The sequence below is a fragment of the Crocodylus porosus genome, unplaced genomic scaffold (assembly GCF_001723895.1).
Source record: "Crocodylus porosus isolate Cpor-Errol unplaced genomic scaffold, CroPor_comp1, whole genome shotgun sequence".
Lineage (NCBI taxonomy): Eukaryota > Metazoa > Chordata > Crocodylia > Crocodylidae > Crocodylus > Crocodylus porosus.
The window spans coordinates 21,388,262-21,407,031 of record NW_017728943.1 but is presented as its reverse complement, the minus strand read 5'-3'; the positions used below and the strand labels follow the sequence as shown (position 1 = coordinate 21,407,031).

Sequence of the window (18,770 nt, the reverse complement as noted above, 5' to 3'; positions counted from 1 at the left end):
CACACACACACAGAGCTTCCCATGGGGAGATCAGTCCTGAGAGAGACTGAGACACCGAGAGAGAGTGAAGGGTACGGAGCGTGTGGACAGTTGGCACTAGGACGGGAAGGACTGAGGGGGAATCCCAGTGCAATCAGTGGCTCCCAGCTGAGGTGGGGGAGCCAATTCCCAGAGGTCCAAGGGAATCCATCTCAGACAGAGATCGCAACTGCCTCACCCTGCAGATCACGGTAAGGCTGTTCCCTTGCTCCTGATCCTGATCCCACCTGCTCAGTCTGGATCTAGGGGTTGGTATCTCCCAGTACGTCAGGCTACATGACCTTCTATGCAGGTTTGAGGGTCCTCTGCATGTTTGGGTCCTGCTCTGTACATGGGTGTGTGGGGCATGAGGAAGGGAAATTCTCAGTAGGATGGAGGTTGGGGTTAGGATCAACCGCTCTACTGAAGAAGTGCTGGCAGACAGGATATGGACCTTCCCTCAAAGAGGAATTTATACAAGTCTCCTGTGTATCATAGGACTATGTGACCTTCACATCCCCTCATAGGCAAATGGGACTGACACCCTCAGTTTGACCCTACACATCGATTCTGCTTGGTTCTTTGCAGCCAGTTTCTAGCCTGTATGGAGAAGGAGCCTACCAAGAGAGGAACATATCAGGGCAATTTTTTTCTGCCCTTTGATCTCTGTTGCAGAGCAGGGAGATCATCTCTCTATCCGGCTCTGCAGGAAGCTTAGGGTCACCAGGACACGCATGAACTGATGGCCTAGAGATTATGCTGGCAGGGACCCTGTGACCTCACTTACTAATCCCCACCCTTCCACGCCTATTGTTTATCTATTTACAGCTCCCCAACATCTGCTGAGAGGTAGCCCTCTCCCCAGTGTGGATGAGGTGATCCAGGGGAATTATAAACTGGAAGGCTGAACTTTCCACATCATCACTTGGGCCACTATGTCCCATGAGTCCCAATCCTCATTCAAGCAGGATGAGGTGGTTTGGATGACTCAATAGGAGGCCTCCTGCCCTGGGTGTCAGCACTGGCCCTGGTATCCCAGCAAGGTGGTAGAGGTCTGTGTGGCAAGCATATGAGCACTCCCCTCAGAGCTATCTCCATTTATCTGTGTGCTGTTTCACGTTCTTGGTACAGCAAAATCTCCCCACTTCAGTTAGGTTCATGACCTGTCTCTGCTAAGTGCTGAACCAACACCCTCAGGCTACATGCAGATGTATTGTTTGTCCGGGAGAAGCCATTTTCTCCTGGAACAAAGTGCCGTTGTTCAGATGCCCACATCTGTTGTCTCAGGACAAACCCAAAAAAGCTTCATGGCATATGAAGTGCTAGCAGTTTGTCCTGGGATGTTGTAAAGTACATCTGAATGATTGTCCCTGGATTGCATCCTTGAATTAATGGCAGAAATGCAGCAGTGCATTCAGCTGCTCTGCAAACCCTGATTAGGGTGATGTGTGTACGCGCCAATCCCAGGACTTTTCTGTTCTGGGACAAACAGGCACAACAGGTCCTAGGACAAATGTAACATCTGTTTCTAGCCTCAAAGACAATCCCTGCCCTGAAGAGCCACCAGGCTACAAATACAAGTGAAAAATGAGGGGGCCAGACAGTGAGACAGTTAAGCAGACATGTTTTTTATACAAAGTTACATGTCCTCAGTTAACTGCAAATATACAAATGGCCAGTGAGAGTCTACTTGTCACTAAGCTGTCATAATTTGGCTGGTTACCTGTAGGCATGATGGCCATCGGAGGTAGCTGTAGGGTATTTTTTCCTGGAGGTCATTCTGTGTAGGAGGCTCAGCACAGGAAAGTTTGTAGAATCACTGAAGCAATGGGGTTGGGAGGAGAAACACTGCTAAAGACAGGAGCAGTAAGACCAGAAGGAGCAGCTGTCTGAGAGCTCAGAAGGAGGAGACAAGACACTGGAACCTGATACAGTGAAACAGGGGAAGGCAGTGGAGGCATTTGAAAGAGGGGGCATCTGAACAAGAGGCTAACTTGGATACCCTACCAGCTTGATCAGGAAGCCTGTGCTGCTGTGGGACCTGGGTGATTTCATGAAGACTAGAGGGCCTTCCATGGCAGTACTGATCCATGCCTTCACGGGGTGTGGGTACAGTGCTATTGCAAATGGCAGTTTTCATTTGAGCCATTAAGCAAAGTCAAGCCTTATTCTCAAATGCAATCGATGATTTGAGATTCTTCAATTTTTGGGTGGCCACTATGAAATGACTGAAAGGGGGTCTACCTTTAAGAAAGTGTTGAGTGTCCACTGTGTCCTCTGTGGTACATCAGGCCCTTTAAGATGTATAAAGCAGAGCACCCAAAAAAAAAATGCACCAAATTCCTAATCACTCCTGAAAAATGGGGTCAGTCAGGGTTGCATTGCTTCTCCAGCATTTTCAACAAAGGCAAGGCCTTACCTCTGACATCTGCACTAGACTCTAATGTGAGAGAAATCCATTCTGCTGCCCTCAATTTTCTGTGCTGATTCAGTTTGGGGACTGGATGCCCCTCCATTTCCTGCCCTAGGTTTTCACACAGCATCAGACAGGTAATGCCAGCCAGTGCTACTGAAACTGGCATGCTTCATCCCTGCTAGCCCAACAGACCACTAAGCTTGGGAGAACCAAAGACCATGTTCTTGATTGCTCTTAAACACCTGGGGCAGAATTATGCTTCCCCTTATGCACCACCTGAAGTGCAGCTTGCAACCAAATCTGAGTTTCCTGACTAATGTGTAGAAGTGATTCTCTTCTCCCTCCGGGCATGTATGTACTACCATTATAGGAAAAGGTTACGTCTCCAGAGATGTAAGGCTGTTGTCTTAGTCCTGTAATGGAAGCACTTATGTGTCTGGAGAGTGTAACAGAATTGCTCCTGCACTTCAGTCAGGAAACTCAGAATTGGCTACAAGCTGTACTTTGGCCTTCAGTGGGGTGAAATAGAATTCTGCCCCTGCTGTGTTCCTCCCTACAGGCAGCTGCTTTTCAGTGCCAGGTGGGTGACTCATTCTCAGTAAAGCACTTTGGGATGATACAGGATGGAGACTCTGTAGAGGAAGGTAGAGTTGTTGCCTTCAGCTGTGGCTTCTTGTCTTTCTAAACTACTCTGAGACTTTATTTGGAGTGTTCCCTCAAAAGGATTTAAAGATTCTGATGGGGACCTGAGCCCAAGAAACAGCCTCTTCCTCTATATTTAGTTCTATCCATTTCTCCTTGACTGTGTGTCTCTGCCCATTTGATCCTCCTGCCAGGCCAGAAACCCTCTCAAAAGGCTACGTAACTTCCCACATAGCTGCTTTCTATATTATAGGTAGATAGATAGATAAAACAGAGAAAGGGAAGGATGAATAATGTGTAAGGTGAGATTAGAGATGGGCTGGATGGCTGTGCGGAAGAGAACCCCATGAGGTTGCTCTCAATGGATTAGGAGTTGCAAAGGAAAAGAAAGAAAGAAGCTCTCTGTCTCACACGAAGAGAACGATAGAGACAAAATTCCATTTAGTCAGTGCCCATGGCGGGGACTCAGATGAACACGGACTGGGGAGCTAGAGATTAAGGACTGTGGAGGAAACTTCCGTTGTTCTGACCAAGCTCTGAAAAAACCTTAAAGTCAGGATCTCATCAGGAGCCTGCTTCTGAACCCACAAGGATCCCACAGAAGAGACTAGAGGAAATGAGGCAGTGAGAGAGGTTCCACCAAAGTGGTGGATCCAGAATTCAGGGCTGCTCATAGAAGAGAGAGGCAATCTAAACCACAGAGAAGGAAGGAGAGTTGTGCCAGGATGCGGAGCAGAATCCATGCAACATGAAAAGGAAATAATTCCTGCTAGGTGCAAGGGTGAGCAGCTGATGAGAGCTGGGCAGTCTCCATGACCTTGCTGAGGCTGGGGACTGAGAACTGGATGAGGGGAAGATGTTAAAAATGTTATAGGCTACAGTTGGCCACTTGCTGAAGGAGGCTGGCCCTCAGAATGGACTCTGTTCAGGATCACCAATATTTAGTTAAGGTATAATTTTCCTAATAACTGGGACTTGGAGGGTCACATCCAATCATGTCCTGCCCCTTCCACCATGCTCCTCCCCTTCCCCTGCCACAGAACATGCTTCGGGGTCAATTCTGGTGCACTTTAGTGCACAAGGAGAATTACTTACAAAACATCTGCTGAGTATCACAATCCATCCAGGCAGGGGGCAGGGGGAAGATCAGTCACTTGGCTTGTGCACAAGAACATGCTTTCTCTCCTGCAGCTCCATGCTTTCTCTCCTGCTTTCTCTCCTGTTTGTGGCGCTGACCATTGCACTATTGTAGCCAGTAGTGGGGGACTTTGGGTCACCCACCTGGCCTCTGAACCAGCCCAAGTGACAAGGACCTTCACAGACACAATCATGAATGCCCCTGGAAATTAGGTCATTTTATCCTGGCCTTCCTGGACCCTATAGCCTGCCCTGAGGGCTGTATAGGAAAAGCCAAAACCAACAACCTTCCCCCACCTGCAACACTGAGTGTGTCTACACATAAATTTACTGTGCAGTAAGCAGCTTCTAAGCCAGTATCTACACATGCAGGTGTTACAGCGTGGTAGCATGCAGGTAGCAAATTTAAGCCGAAATCAGCATAAGTTGCCACAGTTACTATGCCGTATGGGTGCACATGTGTAGATGCACGCCTATACAGTGTAGTAATTTTCAGTTGCTGTGCAGTAACCTAAATTACTGCCCAGTAAGTGTTCACATGTAGATGCGCCCACTGTATCTTATTATTAAGGCTCTTCAAAAGAAAAAAGGACAAGAAACCCACTTTTTAATGAAGGATGAGATCTGTCTTCTGTATTTTGGACTCTCAGAAGGAGTTTCAGGAATTTGAAAAGGTGACTATCCCTGGGGGAGCTCAGGGAAGGCCACTCAAACGTTCAGGGTACCAGAGGGTTTGAGCTCTGGGGAGAGGTTCACAAGCTAAACCAGAGCAGCTGCACAAAAGAAGGGACATTGGAGCTGTTCATGTGTCCAAGAAGTGCCCTAGGAGGTCCACTGGAAATGGGCTGGGACTGAGCCTAAGGAAAGGAGCTGAGGCACCATTAGCCTGTGTGGTGGGGACTGGAGCCCCATCCCTCAAGGCACGAGGACAAAACTAGTCACTGAAAGAAACCATTTCCTCAAGCAGTGCGAAGGTAACACCTTCCCAGATGACCAGAATGGGGCAGTGTAGGTCCTTCAATGCTGGAAGCAGAAGTCCTTCCAGGGCCCCTTTCCTGCTCCTGGTGAACGGGTCTGTCACTAATGCCATGCTACTGCACCTGGGGAAATCTCCAAACCTGAGAGAGATCTGTGCCAGCAAAGATGAAATGCAAAACACGCAGGGCCTGTCCTGGAATCTGACACCTTCCTCAGGAAAATACTGAGCCAACAAAGGGCAGGTGTGCACAGATGAGGCAGGATGGGATGTACGGAGTGAGTAAGGCACTAGAATCATGGAAGGGGGAGGGGGGCAAAAGTTTCAAGTAAACTGCAGGGATTGTTAGATCAGAGATGTCAAAGATACAGCTTGTGGGCTGGATCCAGCCCACAGAAGCCTATCATCCAGCTCTCAACGCTGGCTCTGGGTCTTGGAGTTAACCCACAGGCAACATTCAGCATGCATGCAATGCCCACTCTGGCCACTCCAGGATACACATCTGCCCATGTCAGATCCAGTGCGTGTCCCTGAGCAGTCAGCACAGTGCTGGAGTGGCCAGAGTGGGCCGCGTGGTTCTGGAACGGGCAGCACCATGACGTGTGCAACACTCAGTCCAGCTGTTCCAGGACACACGCCAGATCCAGCATGGAGTGAACCTGCACTGTGTCATGTGGCACAGTGTCAGACTGGCTGGAGCATGCACTACATACAGCACAATCCTGGACTGGCTATTCTGGGACATGCCCAATGTGTGGGAGCCCCTCCAGAACACATGCTGGATTCAGCATACAGGGCCAGTCTGTGGGCCTGATCCAACCCATGGACTAGCCACACACCACTGTGGGCCAGATGAGCTTGATACTTCTGGGTTAAATGAATCAGTAGAGGGCACTCTTCCTTGCAAGTCAGTACAGATCCCAGAGCCTCACTGTGCTTTTAGGGTAGTGGTTCTCATCCTTTGTAGATTTAAGGCACTTCTCATTAGACTCAGTGTACCCCTTGGAGACTGCCAAGTCCTCGCTTTCCCTCATTTTTTGACTATGGAAAAATAACTGAGCAATTCTTTCATTGCAAAGAGAAAGACCACAACAGGTTAAAGTGTTTTTTGAAAACTCTGGGTTTAATCTTGTGAATCATGTTTGCCAGCTAACGGTGTGGCACCTTGTAGCACCCTTAGAAAGATCTCAAGGCACCCCAGCATGCCACAGCACCCTTGTTGAGAATCACTGCTCTGTGATGCTCTCAGGGGAGGTACAACACTGAGATTCTGAGGACTGGGAGAGTGGGCTGAAGAGGTCCTCTCCCACCCTTCCCATAAGTTGGGAGGTTCACGCCATTCTCGTGGCCAAATCTCCTGAATCTATTCTTCTTTCTTCGCTTCCCAAGTAATTTCATTTGTGCACAACATTCTTTGTTTCATCCCCAGCAAAATCTGCTATTAAATAGTTGCTAGGTTCACCCTCCCACTCACCCCAAGATGCCTAGTAGGTGTGCAAAGTATTCAGTGTGTACAAGCAGTATTTAAACCCTTTGGGATCCTAAGCAATGGGAGTTGCTAGAACCCAGAAGCCCTTCTAATGGGTGGCTTCTGGTACTCCTGCCTCTTCTCCCTATTCTGGTCTGTTTAGGCCTCAGACTTCTCTGAGTGGAGGACCCATCACTAGACAATCAAGATGTGTGAAATGGAGCAGATGAAGCAGGAAGCTGAGCAACTGAAGAAACAGATTGCGGTAACCCTGGAAATGAAAGGGAACCAGCCAAAGGGCCCATCAACCCAGGGAAAATGCAACTTAAAGGAGATCCCCTCCTCCTCCCCCAGCAAGGAATTTCCAAAGGAGCCCCCCTCCTCCAGCTGTACTGGAGCTGATTTCTCCAACTGCTAAACCCTACTGAATAAGCGAGGAGTCCTCACAACAGGGGGAAGGGGTGAGCAGGAGAGCTGGGGATAAGTCTGGGCAGCTAGGAAAGGGCTGTGCCCTGGGCCTGGTATACTCAGAGAATTAAAAAACTCTGTCCCCATGCCAGGAGTTCGTCTCCCTTGTAGTCTGGAGGCGGTGGACGTGCAGCCACAGTGGAGGGTCTGTGCCTGGGTGAAGAAGTAGAAGGGCATTTATAATGGGCTGAAGGAGAGTTGCTTGGTCTCTAGCTTGCCCATATTATTACCTATATTGCTGTAGTGTCTAGGAACCATAGGCATGCACCTGGACTCCAAGGTGCTGGGTGTTGTGGAAACCCTAGACAAATAGATGAGCTTCATGCCCCAAAGAGCTTCCAACTGAAGCGACTCTGAAGGGGTTCTTAAAGCCTGAGCCTGGGTCTCTCTCATCCTCATGCAACTGTCTTTTAAGGCTTGTTCTGGCTCTTGTCTTTCCCTCTCACTCCTCATCCAGCTGATTGTCTCTTCCTGTTTGCAGGATGCACGGAAAGCATGTGCTGACACATCACTTGCTCAGGTAGGGCAAGTGTTAATGAACCTAGGCTGGGTGTGTATGCGACAATTAGCAATAACCTCCCCAGGGAGACTACCCAGAACAGACTGGAAAGGGATGGTGGCATGGGAGACATGGGGAGGGGAAAAGACCCTACACTCTTGGGCCAGTTTAATCTTCTCTTTCCTTGGGGGGAATCCCCAACTCTGTCCCCCATCCCCGCACCAGATTGCATCCGGGGTGGAGCTGGTCGGACGCATACAGATGCGTACACGAAGAACACTTCGTGGACACCTGGCCAAGATCTATGCTATGCACTGGTCCACAGACTCCAAGTGAGTGGAATGCATGGTTGGTGGCCCAAGGAAGGTGGGGTGATGCATGACAAGGAAGGGAGCTCTGATGGAAGAGATGATGCCATCAGGCTCACTGAGAGAGGGGACGCTAGTGCATTCTGGTTCCTTTCTCATAGACTCCTGGTGAGTGCCTCACAAGATGGGAAATTGATTGTGTGGGACACGTACACAACCAACAAGGTAAGAACTGGGTGGATATACCCACAGGCAGAGGAACCTGTGGCTGGAAGGGTTCACACCATAGTCAGTGCTCTTGTCTGGATCCTTTCCATTCTTTCTGGTAAGAAAGTCTGGGACTGTTTCATTTCTGCACAGGTTCATGCCATCCCTCTCCGCTCATCTTGGGTCATGACTTGTGCCTATGCCCCTTCAGGGAATTTTGTGGCCTGTGGGGGCCTTGACAACATGTGCTCCATCTACAACCTCAAGACCCGTGAAGGCAATGTCAAAGTGAGCAGGGAGCTCTCTGCCCACACAGGTGAGTGCCCTCCACACCTCTGCCAACCAGGCTTTTCCTGCTCCCTGAACCTCACTTTCATTTCATACAACAAATCTCATGCCCTGTTTTTCCTGCTCTCCAGGGTACCTCTCCTGCTGCCGATTCCTGGATGACAATAATATTGTAACAAGTTCTGGAGACACCACATGGTGAGTGATACCTTTCCCTGAACCATGCAGCACAACCAGACTTCTGGGTTGCAATCTCCTGTTGAGAATCTCACAATATTGAATGTTTGTTCTAAATCATGTGAGACTGTTAACCTTTGTAATGCAGTTTTCTAGCATTTGTACTTGTCAAGGAAAATTGAAAATGTGATCCTAGGACATCCAGCAGGCAAAGAACATGAATCCAAAGAGTATATTTTTAACAAAATCGATGATTCTTAGTCCTTAACTGTCACTACTAAAGATCAATTCACAGTGCAAAGGGTTTTCCAGCGAAGACTTTTTGCCAGAGCCCCCTAGTGGAGATGCAGCTTATTCCAGAGAGTTTTTTTGCTGAGCAGTAAACCACATCCCTGAATGGGCCAGATGAGTAGCATGGGACCAGTTCACAGGCTGGATAAAGGCTGCTCAGGGCCAGCCAGCATCAGGGCTGAATGATGTGGCTTTATGGGCGAAGTCAGCTGGTGGTTTGTATCTTTGATACCCCCGATTTAGAGAATTTGTTTGCTGACATAAGCAATCAAGACTTGTAGTAGAGGTGAGGTCTTTCATTAGACCATCTAGATGTTTGCAAAAAACAAAAAATCTTTAATTGCAAGCTTTCAGGCACAAACAACCTTCATCAGGCATCGGAGAAAAGATTGTAAAAGTTCTTCTGGATAGAAATGAAAGTTCATATTTCATAGGATTTTACAGAGGAGTCAGTAGATAGAGTACTCCTCTGGGCAGGCATTTCTTAGCTGGTAAGGTTCTTTGAGCTCTGTTGAGAGGGTCTATGATGATGTATATTACCTTGAACAAAGGTAGGAGCAGTATCTCAGGATTCAGGTGGTCAAAGTTGCTTCCTTGTGAAATTACGAAGATTTAATTAAAAAAAAAATCTGCTAAAATTTGATATTTTCCATGTGGCAGGTATCCATATTGTAGCGGTATTGGTTTAGAGGAAAAAACAATCAGGATTTGTAGTAGAGGTGATATCTTTTATTAAACCAACTAGATTTTGGCAGGAGTGCTGAAGAAACCACAATGTCTACCTTGGAAGGTGCCAAGAGTGCCAGCACGCCAGAAAAACAAAATGAAGTTGGGGGGAAAAAGGGGGGTGTACATGGAAGGTCGCATTGGATATTAGTATATTTAATATATAAATATATTACATAAATGTTGCCTTTGTTGTTGTGTATTCCTTTTTTGTTGATCATGTTGCAATGAGAGAGAGAAAAAAGAGACAGAAAAGAGAAAGAGGAGAGAGAGAACCAGACACACACATGTGCACACAGAGAACCATGTGTACAAACAGAGAGAACCAGAACACACCCAGAACAGACAAACACACACATCCAGAACCAGACACATGTGCACACACAGACGCACAGAACCAGACAGAGGCAGACAAACACACAGAACCAGATGCGCAGGTGCATGGAGCCGGGCTGGCAGTAGTGTGCCAAGCAAAATGGCCTTGTGCCCCATGCTCAGCACACATGCCAGGGGTTGCTGACCCATGGCCTAGACTGTGGAGGGCTTCGCCTTCCTCTGTATAGGTTGATCTTGGTATTTCTGGTATGATGCTTTGTAGTTGTGAGGGCTTGGAGTGGTGATTTGGAGAAACCTTGAGGAATTGATTTCCTGCAGGCATAGGGGACTGGACACAGTGGCCCAGGAGGCCCCTTCAAGCCCTATGTTCTTACGATATTTTTCATATGCCTAAGTCCAGAAGCTAGGCCAGCAAACCTTTGTCATTTAGGCCCACCTTGAGAGAAAGTGGCAGCAGGTGGCAGCAAGACAGAAGTCATATTCTTCACTCCTTCCTGGGCTGTATCTTTCCAGTTTGGGATAGGTTGACACTAGCAAACTTTCCTTGTATTGAGGCACATGATATCAAACAGCTTTTTTTCCAGTGTCATGCACACCAGTTCAGTGAGCAAAATATGTCACAGGTTCAGGGCAAAGCTCATCCTTGTTTCTCCTTCATAGTTTCTTTCAGGGCAGCATACTCAAGATCTTAGGCCTTTATCCACCAACTTTGTGAAGGGAGGACCTACAACTCTTTCCCTTAATACTGCACCTACCCTTGTGATTATCCCCAGCCAGGTTTTGCTGTCTGTCAAGGATAATACCAGATAAACTCAGTGACCAGTCAGCTTTCCCAAAGCACAGTAGCATTTATTGCAAGACATACACATAAGAGAAAATAATGCAACAGGGACATGCCACTTCTCAGATGTTGCCTGTCATTGACATGGGGCCTTGGAGGGCCAGGGCTTGAGTTAGGTCTGGGATTGCAGCTGTGTCCCTTGACTCCAGACCAAGGCTTTATACCCTTTACAGTCTTTGTTTGTCTGGCCACTTGGACCAGAGGAAACCAGGATATGAAGTGTCCCCCAAGGTTCAGGATTTCTCAACTTGTAGACCTGCCCCATCCTTTGCATTAATAACCACTCTGAAGGCAGAAAGGGTTATCTAGCTTGCTAATACAACATTAATAAAGTCATCTTCTTTTCAATATTCCATGTTCAATTGAATCTTAATATAATAGCCTTGGAAGTTTCCAAGTGTCTGGGCATTTATAGCTGTCTGTTGATACCTGTTGCAGTACTTATTTGCCAGTATAAGTATATCTAAACTAGAGCTTCCATCACTGTAGAGGCACTGGCAAAATCACACCCCTGACTGACGCTGCTATATCAGCCAAAGTTTCTAGTGTTGGTCTTGCCTGAATTAGCTCAACATCCCCTTGGCCACGACTACAAGACCTACTAACACAACTGTATGGGTGCTAAGGGGTTTTCCAGCTGCTACCTCAGCTCAAATGGTAAAAGTGTCCTTTACCATCATGGTTTCTTTCCTTTAAAATAGGGTCATTCATAAACATCCTCAAAGGGGTTTAGCTCCAACTATCCCATGATCCTAATACTTCCCTGAGGACTCTCTTCTTGTCCCCCTACAGTGCACTCTGGGATATTGAAACAGGACAGCAGAAGACAGTGTTCTTGGGTCACACTGGAGACTGTATGAGCTTGGCTGTCTCCCCAGATTTCAATCTCTTTATCTCTGGAGCCTGTGATGCCACTGCTAAGCTGTGGGACGTGCGGGAGGGAACCTGTCGTCAAACATTTTCAGGGCATGAGTCTGACATCAATGCCATTTGTGTATGTATTTGGTCTGTTGAGTGGAATCAATAGAAACATTGGTGCATGGCCCAGGACTGAAATGTTTAGGGGCAGATGAGACTGCAAGGCAAGATTAAAGAGTATTATCATTGTTGCATATGGAAGACCACAACTAAGGGAAAGGATGAGCCACGTTTTATGGTGCTAGCATGACACACAGAAGATGTGAGTTCAAGTCCTTGCTGCACTGTGGGAGGTTGGGCAAGTCATTTAATGTCTGAGGTCCAGATCCTGAAAGATCTGTTTGGATGTTTAGACACAAAGTCCACTTTCAGACCCCACTAGCATTCTCAAAACTGCTGTTTGATACCTAAGTTTCTGCTTCTCTTAAAAGCCCCCTTAGTGCTGAGACTATGAATGAGCCGTTCCGAGCCCTAACTCATGCCAAACAGCAACATTCTCAGCTAACATGTATGGGGGACAACAACGCCTGTCTTGTCAGTGGGTCCCGGCCTGCTAGACTTGCTCAGAGCACACTGATGTCAGAGGCAGCCTGTGCAAACAGATTCAGCCCATGGGCCATATCTTTAACAGCCCTCATTTACATGGAGCCCACAGTTGGAATGACAGGGGACTTGCTTGTCAAGAACAAAGAGTGTTGTCAAAAACTGCAGAGGACCCAAGCTGGGTACTCTGGGACAGGATAATTTCACCTGGTTGAATGGTGTTGTCTCTCCCTCTCAGTTCTTCCCCAATGGTGAGGCAATCTGCACTGGCTCAGATGATGCCACCTGCCGCCTCTTTGACCTCCGGGCAGATCAGGAGCTTACTGTCTATTCTCACGAGAGCATCATCTGTGGAATCACATCAATCGCCTTATCCCGCAGTGGACGTCTCCTGATGGCTGGATATGATGATTTTAACTGCAACATCTGGGACTCCCTGAAGGGGGAGCGTGTAGGTGAGTCAGTTCAGGAAATGCCTACTAATATTGGTGATTCTCAGCTGGGGTCCCAAGAGATCCTTTTAAAGGTGCCATGAAATTCTTTTAAGGATGCCATGGGGCGCCATGCAAGATCAGCACTGTTGGGTATGCAAATACCTATGCATGATTCACAAGATAAACCTAGAGATTTCAAATAGTAGGAGTCCACAGTATCAAAAATATTTGGACTGGTTGGGTTTTTTTGGGGGTTTTTTTGCAACAGAAGAATTACTTTAGTATTTTTTTCATAGGCAAAAAATGTTAAATGAGTCTTTGAAATCGGGTGCTGCTAAATTCAGCAAAGTTAGGGAATATGTCTTGAATCTGAAAAGGCTGAGAACCACACTGGTAATCAAACACTTCTGGAATGTGTACGCCTTCAACCCTCAGCAAAACATCCACACTCCTAGGCTGGGCAGGTTACTATTTATCTGATGCTTGGGGTTTGCCTATTTTTGGATCTGGGACATGGGCTGGGTCCGGATCCAGGTCCCTAGTAGGAGCCAACCTAGTACATACAAGGGGTGCAGGCACTTTTAGATCAAGAGCCTGCAGTACAGCACTACTCCCCTGAGCCTTCCCCCTTGGTGAAGTCTTTTCTCTTTCCATCAGGAATCCTCTCTGGCCACGACAACAGGGTGAGTTGTCTCGGAGTGACAGCAGATGGCATGGCCGTGGCTACCGGCTCCTGGGATAGTTTCCTGAAGATTTGGAACTGAAGAGGATTCTGGGGAGGGGAGAAATACTGAGAGCAGGGTACAAGCACTGAGCCTACATGAAAGGCATTACCAACAGAGCACAATTGGTACTTGTACGTTATACAGAGCCATTTCTCTGTGTCATATTATATTTATATGACAGTCACTTTCAGGGGCTTCCTGGCCTAGAGGAGAGGTCCAGGGATAGGAGCTCTCCACTGCCTGTTCTCCCCTACCCATATTCTAAAGAAGTCATAGCAGCTTTCAGCCTTTACCAGGTTTTAGGACCCTGCGCAAGTGTGGCCGTTGCACAGATTTTAAGTACTTACAATACATACCCAAAGGCACCTTCTGCCCCCTTTTATTCCTGCATCAACTCAGGGGCATCCATCCCTCTAAACAACCCACCTTTAGAAAACCACCTCCCTCCATATGCATAAATCCATTCCATCTGAGCCCAGTCCCTTATAGGAGTGCAAGCCCCCCCACCAAACCAACCAACCAACCCCTCCTTCATACTGATTGCTCTTAAACCTTCCCCCACCACCCAGGCACACTGGTTTGGGGATTATAACCTCCTTTTCTAAGCGAGGAGTTGAAATCCCAACTAGTTTGTAGTAGAGGAAGAAGCCCACACTTTGCTCAAATTTCATTAGCGTACTAAATGGGGTTCTGAACTTCTCTTCCCCAATACGGAACATCAGGAACAGCAAATGTTTAATTTATTATCATCATCTGTCCATAGCTGCTCTCTCCCCTTTGTCACTAACCCCCATATGCTGTGTATTTCCCCTGCATTAGCCTGTAGCCTCACTTAGTCATTGCTTTAGAGATATAATTATCATAGTCCAGGCACAATAAAGAGATCAAATGAAATATGAACTACATCATTTCAAGCAGGTTCACTGCACTAAGATGTTGCAAACACTACAGAGAATTGTTCCAAGAACTACAGTGCAAGTACTGTACTCTACTCTGGGTCCTGCAGAGGCAGAGATAGCCCCTGCAGGATAAGCTCTACAGGAAGAATAATGCATAGTTTCTCCCTGCTTCCATATGAAACACTGGCCCTCTCCTGGAACACATGAAGAGGAAAGGCTCAGAAGATAGTAACCTTCTAAGTCTTCCTTAGCAGGTTCAAGCAGCTCTGTATTTGTGCTCACTATTGCCTTAAGCTACAGCCCCTTCCTGGTTTGTAGCTAGAGGCCCTAATATTATAGAGTCCCAGGTAGCAGAGGGCAAGTTACCAATGTTTACTTGCAACAGTAGGCATCAGGCCAAGGAGACTGCAATTGTCAGCATACAAACAGCCCACTCCAAAATGGGGTATGTTACCATAAAACAGGGGTGTTAGATTCATTTGAATGAGGGGTGGGGGTCTGGTCTGTGCCCAGACCACAGGTTTGGTCCAAATCAGACCTATAGCATGCCCCCATGCACCGGAGCCAGCATGCAGGGCCAGTCTAGCTTAGACAGCTTATGTACTGAGACCAGTCTGGGACTTGAATGCAGAGCCAGCACAAGGCATGCACTGCCTGCAGCACCTGGCTGGACTGACTCTGCATGCTGGCTGAATGCATGAGGCCAGTCTGTAAGAAGAATTGGAACTGGTCCCAGTCAGGGTACAGGGCATGGACACTGCATGCAGCACTTGCCTCGGATCAGCCCCCCCATGCTATATGCAGTACACATGCCGGGTCCTGTCCTACAAATTGCAGCATGCGCTGGCCCCTGTCCAGGGCTGACACTGCATGTGTACCCTGGGCCAGCTCTGGATGCCTACAGGCACCATCATTGACACTCCTGCCATAATACACCCTTTGTACTGGACTTCAACTTCCTCATACACAGCACTTTGTCCTTATTTCTTCAGTGACTGTAGCTTCCCAGCAGGCCAGGAAGTCTAACAAATAGCTTAGGCATTGCTAGAGGTCAGTGCTGGCTTCCCTTGGAGGTGATGTAACATTCCTTCTGTACTGGCTACATTGTCTGTGACAGAACAGAGATGTGCACAAGTTATGTCAGGTAGTTCACTCACCAGCGGAAGCAGGGTTAGCCCCTGGCATTAGCCTAGCTAGAAGCATGCAGAAGGGTAGTTACCATAACACAGCCAACACTAAATTCACACTGAAGCTATACCCAAAGATTCAGCAACAGCTGTGCAGAAAAGGAACTAGGCAAAGCAGTGAATGAGATGCTGCTGGAGGCTTTAACCAGATCCAGACAGATAAAGAGAACTTTAAAATACATTTATTCACCACATACAGAAACTATACATTGGAGGCGAGTGATGGCAAGATTTTAGAAACTAAGACAGCAAGGGACCAGAAGCCTGTACACAAAACATAGGTACATATAAAACTAGGGTAGAGAAAAGGGCGTGTCTATTTATCTTCTCCTGCAGAAAGGCTTGGTTTTAAAGAGGATAAGTGACCACAGGCCAGGTTTTCCTTGCCCTTCCACAGGATTCTTTCCCCTTGGAAGAATTCCATTGAGAAATACAAAAGGGACGTAGTGAAAAAGAGGCTCTTTTTAATTCTCCACCAAACGACACTGCTGGTTTTCCTTGTTCAAGTCACCCCAGGCAGAAACCCCCAATTTGAGGCAGCGACCTGACTCTGCTGTCACTTCCTTCCTCTCCCCTAGGTTCTCAGTCAGTGACAGGTGCCTCTTGCCCTGGAGACGAGAAAAAAAAAAAAAAGGAGTACAGAGGGCAAGTAAGTCAGAGGTGCTCCTCTCTGTGGCCCTGGAAAGTTCTTACGGGGATACTGTGCCCAGCTCTATGCCCCCATAGTCCCCAAAAAGTTGATGGAGCTGAGAAGAGCCACTAAGTGCTCAGAGGCCAGACTTCTGGGGAGATTCATGGCCCAATTTGGGAATGCCATGATAAGACAAGAGAGAGACAAAAGAACTATCTATAAGCATCCAAGTGTCAATCTTCAGCAATAAAGGGTCTGTGTGCTTGGGTCACCACCCCAAAGCAAAGGCTTGGGAAATGAAGAGCCAGGAGTTCTGTCTCCAAGCAAGAGACAAAGTTCTCAAATGAGGAGCAGCAGCATTGGGAAACTGAGGACTCCAACCCCATACTAGCCCTTATCTGAATCCCATCCCTCCATTAAGTATTACCTGGCGAGGAACAAGGTTGCTTGGGGAATTGTCGTCCTGGAGGATGATGAGAGGAGAGCGCCCAGTACCACCAGAGGCTGCTAGCATTTTGTTGCTGGTTTTGCGTCTTGTGGGCTTGCCTGCTGGAGATGAAGACATGCAAACATCAATAGCCACAGCTATTAGGCTAGTTTCACAGATTTGTATTGCCCTGCCTGGCATTTATTGTTCACAGCAGACCACACCTCATCCCCAGGCATCAAATCCAATGACCTGACATCAGGTAACAGCAGATCTTTTCAAAGGAGCTGTTCCATTATGAAGACTCTCAGCACAGTCCAAGAGAAGTTGTACCAATGCTTGCATACCCTCTCCATTCTTACATCCACTCCATGAGAAACCGCAGAGAAATTTCTATCCATGTTGAACTTCCCTGTGCTCCTATATCAGATAGGGAAGCCACTCCATACTTGTTCTCCCTTTCCCTTCTCAACCCAATAGCCATATTCCCTGGAGAAAAAAGCCTGCCATCCCAGACTGGGTCTGAAGGAATCTTTTACTTCCAAACCCCCTGTTAAAGAGCACTGACTATTTTAAAAGAAAGGAGTGTGTTAGGTATCCTCCTCTTCACTGAAACAACCAGCTGAAATACAGAAGTAGAAGGCAGAAGAGAAACAGTATGGGCTGGTGGCAAAGCCAAGGGAAAGGTGCTAGAGGGTGTGCTTCAGTTGAAATGGGAAAGAATGAAAGGAGTTACATGTAGTCATGGTACAAGTAAAAAAATAGATGTCTATGGAACAGGGTGAGATGCACAAAGCTGCCCTGGGAAAGCAGGTCAGAGGGCTCCATGGAGGCAGCTGGTGCACGTCCTAGGCAGAATTCAGAACCCTCTCTCTCTCACATCCAAGCTATATATTATACCAGAATACTAGGGTCTCTACTTCTCCACCTCTGTTGCAAGGTTCTGTTGGTCTTAAATCAAAGATGAATCATTCCCTCCCCTTCCCCCCACTCCCACCCCTAGTGCTTCACAGCCTGCAGCAGGAGGTCCAATCCTGTTGCTGCTCTAGGTTAGCTTGATCCCCACTCCAAAACCTGCTTACAACTTACATTAGCCTCCCACCTCCCTCAGAGCTCCCTCTATGAAAACAAATTGCTTATTCCTTCAGCTTTCCTCATATATGTGCTATGGGCCCCACCTGCCGCACCCACAGGAACCTTCACATCCTGCCTTCTTGCCTCATTATTCTCATCTCCTGCTGCATGACTAGGAGGGTCCCTCAGTTCTCATGAGCATCCCAGTGAATCTCCAACCCCTACCCAGGCAAAGGCCACAGAACACATGAACTCACTTGAAGGAAAAATAGGCTCTGTGAAGCAAGCTGGCCTCATTACAGCCCCAGTACAAGTACTGGGAGATGGCTGCTTCTCTCCCTCCTCTGCCAACACTGAGGTCTTCTCCATGGAAGCATCCCTGGCAGAGCTCTCCTCCTGGACCTTCCTTCCTTTTGCTTCTTTCCCTGGAACATCGACAGCTCCAGGCTTTGGTCCCTGGGGTACTGGCTGCTCCAGCTGCAACTCCCGATCCATCAGCTCTGCTCCAAAAGCTTCACTAAGCTGCTTCACCAAGCAGTTTATGGTGTCTGGGAAGAAGAGACAAGGGAGGCACAAAGAGCAAGGCTGAGGCAACTCAAGCAGAGAAGGAACCCTTTCCCATGTAGATCCCTTTATATGAAGGCACTGCAAACCCACCAGAGCCACCCCCTCCATAAGAGACAGTGAAGCTGAAATGGACTCAGCAAAGAACCACAGAAACAAAACAAACAAACAAAAAAAAAACCACTTGGAAATGCAGAGTCACATTCTGGTGAAAGGTAACAAGTAGTAAATCCACCTACCTCAGCAAAAGCAGGCTTATGGAAGCAAATTATTTACCAATATCTCAGGGCTAAAAAAAACCTAAGATACTGTGGGAGAAGGAACACTGAACCCGGCAAATGATCACCATCACTAAAGAGTTTGCAAGTGTGTTGAACACTCTCCATGAACTAAAGGCCCAGAGTCCCACCACTTGGACTAAATGGCTAAGAGCCCCAAGAAATGGGCTGAAGAAAATGTTTCATAGTTTCTAGGATTGGAAGGGACCTGAGGAGATCATCTAGTCTGACCCCCTGCCATGGCAGGAAAGAGTACTGGGGTCAAACGACCCCAGCAAGGTGTTCATCTAAC

At 47.6% G+C, this 18,770-nt stretch overlaps 2 protein-coding genes across 2 annotated transcripts in view; one reads left to right on the top strand and one right to left on the bottom strand.

Moving 5' to 3' along the window:
- The first annotated feature begins 20 nt into the window (after nt 1-20).
- On the top strand, nt 21-14,302 carry GNB3 (G protein subunit beta 3). Its single transcript, XM_019548905.1, has 10 exons — nt 21-230; nt 6,821-6,922; nt 7,607-7,645; nt 7,850-7,956; nt 8,094-8,157; nt 8,293-8,455; nt 8,559-8,625; nt 11,591-11,792; nt 12,498-12,714; nt 13,351-14,302. Exons 2-10 carry the CDS (start codon nt 6,866-6,868, stop codon nt 13,455-13,457), a joined length of 1,023 nt encoding a protein of 340 aa, XP_019404450.1. The 5' UTR covers nt 21-230; nt 6,821-6,865; the 3' UTR covers nt 13,458-14,302.
- Nucleotides 14,303-15,669: 1,367 nt separating this feature from the next.
- CDCA3 (cell division cycle associated 3) overlaps nt 15,670-18,770 on the bottom strand; it is a 6,025-nt gene continuing 2,924 nt past the window's right edge. Inside the window, exons 3-5 of the mRNA XM_019548904.1 lie at nt 17,894-18,184; nt 16,563-16,684; nt 15,670-16,112 (exon numbers count right to left, since the gene is read on the bottom strand). Coding sequence (XP_019404449.1) covers nt 15,969-16,112; nt 16,563-16,684; nt 17,894-18,184 — 557 coding nt within the window. The 3' untranslated portion in view covers nt 15,670-15,968. The remainder of the gene's footprint in view (nt 16,113-16,562; nt 16,685-17,893; nt 18,185-18,770) is intronic.